Below are 7255 nucleotides of genomic sequence, written 5' to 3'. Positions count from 1 at the left end.
CAATCGTTCCCCCAATTTTTGAGCTGTTCCCTCCTTCGAAATTGAGCAATTTCGCCGGAACGTCCTTGACAGTGGAAACCTCCTGAATTTTCTGATCCATCTGGCCAAAACGTAAATCCATCGCCGTCATGTATTGCTCCAGCAATTTGGTATAACTCGCTAGTTGGGTATCTAAGTGGAGTTTGAAATTCGCCTCCAATTGTCGCATACTCTCTGCTACGTCTTCGTTCCTCATGGTATCAGTGATCCTGAAAGAAAAAATCCTCTCAACAAGAGCACCAAAATGATAAGAACACACCCACGCACACTTCGAGTCTGTGCCAAACTCCTGAAAATATTTTGTATTGATAATATTTCTGATGCTCTTTACAAATCTACCTCACTCCTTTTATACTACCAACATGACGTCATTAACCCTAACAGAAATTTAACAGCAAAAAGGGTGCACAAAACGTTTATTTCCCTCACATGATGTAATCCCTCGTCCACGCAGGTTTTCTTCTTCTTCTCGATCCTTCTGTTGTGGTTCCTCCCATTGTTTCTTCTTTCTCCCCTCGCCAATATTTGTGGGCACTTTATCTTTCTGTTTTTGGGTCAACTCTTCACCTTTTATGAGTCCTTTCAAAGCCCAATCTTCAAGTTGCTGGGTCATGGTCTCAGTGCGTATGTTAATAGCTATTGGGCTAATAACAATTGGGCTATCAACAATTAGGCTATCATGATCTGTTTTGTTTTGGTTTGTTTTTTTTTGTTTTTTCCTTTAAAAATACCATATGCTTTTTTGTTTTTGTTTTTTTCCTTTGAAAATACCATATGCGGATATGCCATTCTGAAAACGGGACCTGATGCTCATTTCTGATTCATACAAACAAATCACAAATCACAAATCACAAATAGTAAGAATAGTGCATTTGTAATTATTTTAAATTCGATATTTTCCCGTGGATAAAGGGTGTCCATCACTCATTCTGATGATTGTTTGCAACTTGTTTTTCCTTTTAGTTTAGTGTTTTTCCTTGTTGATTTTCATTGAGCCGCGAGGATTAAAAGGCAGGTGGCTGGCATTAGGGTTTTCTATTTTAGATTGTGATTGTGGTTGTGAAGTAGCGATCTTTCTTGATTCTTCATCTGAGTCGCTCAATTTCTTCATCGGGACAAGTAAGATTTTCTTCTTTACTCATTTTGAGTTCTTGAATCATTGTTTTTTTTTTGTCCTGTTAATTCATGGTTGGATGACGGTTTTCTATGTCGGGTTAGTGTTTGGAGATGAAGTTTTATGTTTTGATTTTGTTCTTCTTGGAGATTTCAGGAAGCTACGAGTGCTGGTGTTGTCGCAAGTTATTTAATTGTTTTCTGATTATCTTGCCAGCCGTTTTCTGCAGATCAAGATTTGATTTTTCCTGGTATTTTCTCCAAAATTTTGAGGAAATAAGATGTAAAAGTTGCGTCTTCGTCTACAGTGAAGCATCATATTGATGTCCGACTACTTGAATCCATTCTTTAAGCGGAATAGTTGATGCGTTCAGGATTTCTCTCTCGAGAAGTTTTGGAATTTCCTTCCCACTGTTGTAAAGAAAGAATTTGGACATGTTACATACCCAAGGAACTTTGAAAAACACTTGCCATCTGCTCGTCGTGTCATGTGGGAAAACAATTGAAAATAAACTGAAGCAAGATGGTTCTTACGAGAAGCAGAGGTTCCCATTCCCGGAAATTGTGTCTTCGGGGCGTTTAGAGGTTACAATGTTAATTTTTGTGTGCAAGATAGAATCCTGATGTTTTTGGGGAAGTTGTCCTTAAATTTTTATTTAGATGCTTACTCAACAAGTTATTTATGCCTGACGTAGGTCCAAAAATTGACAAATCCAACTATAGATGAATTTCGCAAGGTTCTGGATGCTTGGCAACCAAGTTTTGTGCACATACAAGGTGAAACACTACCGAATGATGACGTGGGATCAGTGGTTTGGAGAGGGTTTCGACTGTCTGCAGCAGAAGCTTTGTCTGAATTTTTTAGCTCCACAATGCCTACATGTGTATGCCATTAATCTTGGATTACTATTGTTTTATTCATATTTGCTACTTTCATGTGGAAATCTTTTAAATCAAAATGTTAAGATTTGTTGCTAGAAGTTATCTATTCTCTTGTATGATTACTTTTTTTTAACTTATTTTAGTTTATGCAACTCAAATTTCATCAGTTCATTGACTTGTTTATGGATTTATAAGAATAAAAAAGGAAAGGCCTTTTTATTTCTACTATATGCCTTTCTGATCCCATCAAAATTAGCAGCAAAGGGGTGTGAATCAGTTATATTTTTCTTCCATTTTGGATTCCCTGCCTATTCCTACATGATATGGAGCTGCCAAAATTGAAGCAGAACTTGTTTGGCTTTTGAATTTCATAGATAATTAAATTTTGGGGTGAGATAATGAATATTTGAAGGAACATTCCAATTTGGGATTGAAACTTGCTACTGAAAAAAGTTTCAGTAAAAGTTATTTTCTTTTATAAATTGCCACTAAAAAAAGTTTTGAGTAAAAGTTATGTTATTTTATAAATTACACAGGATTAGAAAATACGAACTCAATGCCTTAAGTATTTGGAGAGCAATTGTTTCCTTTGTCTTCAATTTTCTAACCCCTCTGGTCGCGCTCGCTTTTATTTTTTTTGCGAAGTGATCTTTTGTCATGGTTTTATCTGATTTGGTTATGACATTTTATTCTAGGTTTATTTGGAGCTACAGAATGGTAGAGAATTAGCAGAATCTTTGCACTCTAAGGTTTGTATGAAATTTATATTTTGTTGTTAGATGGATGCAGCGATAGAATAGGATCATGGATGATATCTTCTCTTCACCATTTTCATTCGACAGGGAATTCCTTGTGTAATATATTGGACGGACACATTCTCACGCTTTGAAGCAAGCCATTTTCATAATGCTTTGTTCTCCGTGGTACAAAGGTATTCTTTTAAAGATTTAATTTGTCATGAAACTGCCACAAGATTATATATCATAATTTCATAGTGAGTTAGTTCTATCTGGTGTACATGATTTCTCTTGAATATGGATCACAAAAAATAGACCGCGCACAATGTTTTTCCTTGTGTTTTTTTTTACTCCCATATGAATCTCACATGCTGATCTCTGATCAATGTTCATTTCTTCTGTCAATTGCAGTTCACTATGCCATATTTGGGATGCCTTCCAGCTTGCCCATGCCTCGTTTAGGCTTCATTGTTGTCGAAATAGTCTTTTCACCTCTGATAGCGGCGAGAATATTGATTGTGAATTAGGCCCTAGTATTCTTGGTGAGGCTCCGAAGATCGATTTACAGCTTCCTGAGATGAATCTTGGGGAAGATGAAGAAGGCTCTTCTAGTTCTCTTCCCGCCATAAAAATATATGATGATGATATGTACACAAGATTTCTTGTCTGCGGAGTGGCAAGTTCATTGGTAATGACGTAAACTCAACTTATTGTTTTTTTGTCTTCCCTCTTTATCCAGATGTATGGACTTGAATGTTCACCCCATGGATTTAATTTTTCACTTAGGATGCTCGCATTTTGGGCCCGTTGGAGGACGGATTGAATGCTCTTCTGAGTATTGAAGTAAGTGTCAAATGGCATTTTCCTTCCCATCTTATTCCTCTTGCTTGTTGCTTGGAGAAGTGATGGAACTAAACAAAAATGATATTTTGGTCTAAATGTCCTTGCTGCTCAATTTTGTTTGGTTTGATTGATCCAATTCAAGTTTTAATTCCTTTTCTGTTGGACTGAGACAGATGCGGGGGAGCAAACTTCATAACCGAGTGAGGTATGTGTGGACATGGAATTGGTTTGGTTTTCATGTACACAAAACTCAATGTTTAAAATTCATGTGGCATGTCTTTCCTCTTTTATCTATCATCACTCGTCAGTTGGATAGATGTATTATTGCTGCATTCACTTGAATTGTATGCATGGATCAAGTACCTGGATCATCTTATAGAAGGTGTCTCCCACAAATGCAGCGAAACCTGTCAACTTGATGCTAGTCATGCTTGTTTTGTGTATATTTTAAAATATACCTATCTTTTATATGTGATTAACTCAACTCTCCTTCGCTTTTTTATGAAATCCTTTATGTTTGTCCCTATCTTTTTCACATGGGACTTACTCAACTCTCCTATTCTTTTTGTGAAGGTCTTTATGTTTGTCCACCAATCTGCTCTGCTGGACCATCCTATTAGTTTTCTTTATGACGAATTTGGCTCTTATCGTGGTCATAGTTTATAACAATTTCTGAAAAAATAATTGGTTTTGTTTTTCAGCGCCTTTCCTCCACCTCTTCAAGCTGCTTCGTTGTCTCGTGAAGTTGTAACGATGCGTTGTGATTTGTCAACTTGTACCTCTGCTCACATTTCTCTTTTGGTGTCTGGAAGTGCCCAGACATGTTTTGATGACCAGGTATTGCAAAGCATTTGTAAATTATTTATGTTGAAGTTATAATTTGTGGAAAGTAAAGAATTTAGGATGAAAGTGTGTTTGATGTGTTGATATTTTTTATGCGAAAGTGGTGAAGGAGAAGATAATTTGGAAGAAAATAGTCAAATTATAATCTTGATGTACTAACGAAAATACGTATTATATATTTAGATTCGGACACTATATAATAGGAGCAATGATGAAATATTTCCTAATTTATTTATTTCAATCATTGAATCTTTGACTTTTTTCAGGTTATGTTTTTGGTGCTAACTTTGGTTATGCTTGATCAATTTTTCAGCTATTAGAAAATCATATAAAGAATGAAATCATTGAAAATAGTCAGCTGGTTCATGAATTGCCAAACAATGAAAGTAAAGTACCTGTATCCGAACCTCGTAGATCAGTCTCAGTAGCTTGTGGAGCAGCTGTATTCGAAGTTTGCATGAAGGTTCCAACGTGGGCTTCACAGGTTCGAATTTACCTACTTCATGGTCCTCATTTGTTAAGCTAGGTCTCTGGAGACAATGTTTTTAGCTCTTCTATATTTATCATATTTTTTAATTTCCCTCTGATAATACTACTTTAGTGAATGAATTGTACCGATTTCTCAAATTGCTTGTGATGTTAAGTTGTTTTTATCAGTAGTTCTCAAGGAGTTTCTCTTCTCCGAAGGCCGAGTATACAATGTGGTCTTTAGTTTATCAGTTGGTTGATATGTTTTAGGACTCTCACTTCTGTCTCTCATTTGATTTGGCTTTTTGTTTCAATTTCAGGTTTTGAGGCAACTAATACCTGATATTTCGTACCGTAGTTTAGTTGCTCTTGGTATTGCCGGTATCCAGGGATTAGCTGTAGCTTCATTCGAGAAAGAAGATGCAGAACGACTTCTTTTCTTCTGTCCAGGGCAGGGAAACGATATCGAGTTGAACAATCGAATCATGATCAGTCCTCCATCCTGGTTAAGACCACCTGCACCTAGTAGAAAGAGAGCATCTATTTACCAGGAAATATGCTCTGGCTCATTAAATGGTATAGCTACTGAAGACCAAGCTGGTGCGAAGAACATAGATAACGATAGGGAAAATCGATTCTCCAATGGAGTCAACACACGACTTGTAAACCCAAGACGAAGAATTAACATCGCCATGCTGAGGCCCGTTCCTCACATTCGTCATCAGAAAATGCTTCCCTTTTCTGGGATTTCAGGTGCAGATTTGCACGAGGGGAGTCTGGTGAAGCCGAACATGCCCATCGTCTCTTCTATGAAGCATGCAAGTGCTGGAGCCACTCCGGCTACCCATCGGAAGTCAACTCCAGGATCAAATCAAGCTAAGCATATACATTCTTTGAATCCGCTTCCTCTAAAGAAGCATGGTTGTGGGAGAAGTCCACTACATGTGTGCTCCGAGGTAACTTGTTCGTTGACCAGCATATCACATATATTTTTTGTAGTTTTTTTAAATATTTGAATCCAAATAAACAGAAATCTGATCTATGCCTGTGCACATTTTTTCTTGATTTGCTTGTAAAAAGGAGGAGTTTCTGAAAGATGTTATGCAATTTCTAATCCTTAGAGGACATAACCGTCTCATTCCTCAAGGCGGGCTTGCTGAATTCCCAGAAGCAATACTGAACGCGAAACGTCTCGATCTTTTTAACTTGTACAGAGAGGTAAGGTTGCCACTTCCTTTACTAGATAAACAAGCGGAACAACATTTTTTAGCATATTGTGGGACTTACAAATTGGAGTGCAATCAGGTGGTGACAAGAGGAGGTTTTCATGTTGGCAATGGCATCAATTGGAAAGGACAGGTTTTCTCAAAAATGCGGAATCACACAGTGACCAATAGAATGACGGTATGCCCTTAATCTCAACTTAGTTGTACACTTGGATATTCAACCTATACTGTCTGTATATCACAACGTATAACGAGCTTTTAGGACGGACCCATGTGGAATATCTCTATGGCCGTTTCCAGAAACTTGAAAATGCATTTGTTGGTATTGATTTTCTTACTGTTAGCCTTTTTGTTTATTAGGGTGTTGGTAACACGCTTAAAAGGCACTACGAAACGTATCTTTTGGAGTATGAATTGGCTCATGATGATGTGGATGGAGAGTGCTGTTTATTATGTCACAGGTTTGGCCAAAAGTGTTTAAAGTTTTGAGAAAAAGATTTATGTTCAGTGCAGGAAACGGTCACTAATACTCAATTTTCTTGAAATCGTTCAGTAGTGCTCCTGGGGACTGGGTTAACTGTGGCTTGTGTGGGGAGTGGGCTCATTTTGGCTGCGACCGGAGACCTGGTTTGGGTGCCTTTAAAGTAACAATTCTCAACCCATCAAGCTCGAAATCATCGATTATTTTGTTTTGTATCTCACCCTCGAACGATTTCTTGAAATTTCAGGACTATGCCAAGACAGATGGACTGGAATACGTATGCCCACAGTGCAGTGTTTCGAATCACAAGAAAAAGATGAGCAAATCAGGAAACGGATATTCTTGACGCCTTGATGATTTTTTAATGCAATATGTAAGGGAATATATTTTTTCTGCAGAGAAGAAAATACTGAGAAACGTGGGGTGTGGAGGTAAGTTTGGGAGAACAAGAAAGGAGTTTGGAGGGGCTAATTGCTAAATTAAATGTGTATGTAATTAATATGTAGTTTGGTTTAATGAAATTGCTATTGCTTGAGGCTTATCGTTTGCCTTATGAATCAGCTTAAATATAAAGTAGAAAGAGCCATAAACTTTTCATCTGATTTTGGGAGATTGATTTGATC

The 7255-nt window shown here is 37.3% G+C and overlaps 1 protein-coding gene across 5 annotated transcripts; it reads left to right on the top strand.

Annotated features, from left to right (window-relative positions):
* The first annotated feature begins 803 nt into the window (after positions 1-803).
* On the top strand, positions 804-7255 carry LOC140860001 (AT-rich interactive domain-containing protein 4). 5 transcript variants are annotated; one of them, XM_073262723.1, is made up of 17 exons: positions 804-896; positions 1003-1158; positions 1310-1737; positions 1848-2036; positions 2730-2783; positions 2877-2965; positions 3183-3459; positions 3558-3614; positions 3788-3819; positions 4316-4451; positions 4771-4941; positions 5246-5881; positions 6006-6143; positions 6231-6329; positions 6512-6612; positions 6705-6795; positions 6880-7255. In XM_073262723.1, the coding sequence occupies exons 3-17, from the start codon at positions 1588-1590 to the stop codon at positions 6976-6978; spliced, it is 2319 nt and encodes a 772-aa protein (XP_073118824.1). In that variant the 5' UTR covers positions 804-896; positions 1003-1158; positions 1310-1587; the 3' UTR covers positions 6979-7255. The 5 variants fall into 5 exon arrangements, with proteins under 5 accessions (XP_073118824.1, XP_073118825.1, XP_073118823.1 ...); XM_073262724.1 differs by having other exon boundaries at positions 824-896; positions 1008-1158; XM_073262722.1 differs by having other exon boundaries at positions 860-1158; positions 1383-1737.

The sequence above is a fragment of the Henckelia pumila genome, chromosome 4, assembly GCF_033568475.1.
Source record: "Henckelia pumila isolate YLH828 chromosome 4, ASM3356847v2, whole genome shotgun sequence".
NCBI classification, from domain to species: domain Eukaryota; kingdom Viridiplantae; phylum Streptophyta; class Magnoliopsida; order Lamiales; family Gesneriaceae; genus Henckelia; species Henckelia pumila.
The sequence above is the reverse complement of the archived record's forward strand: the minus strand, read 5'-3'. Positions and strand labels throughout refer to the sequence as shown.

Coding starts and splice junctions, on each gene's coding strand:
- LOC140860001 (XM_073262723.1), top strand. CDS start 1,588: ATGTTACATACCCAAGGAACTTTGAAAAACACTTGCCATCTGCTCGTC. Junction 2,784..2,876: donor CAGAATCTTTGCACTCTAAG/GTTTGTATGAAA, acceptor TTCATTCGACAG/GGAATTCCTTGTGTAATATA. Junction 4,452..4,770: donor AGACATGTTTTGATGACCAG/GTATTGCAAAGC, acceptor TCAATTTTTCAG/CTATTAGAAAATCATATAAA.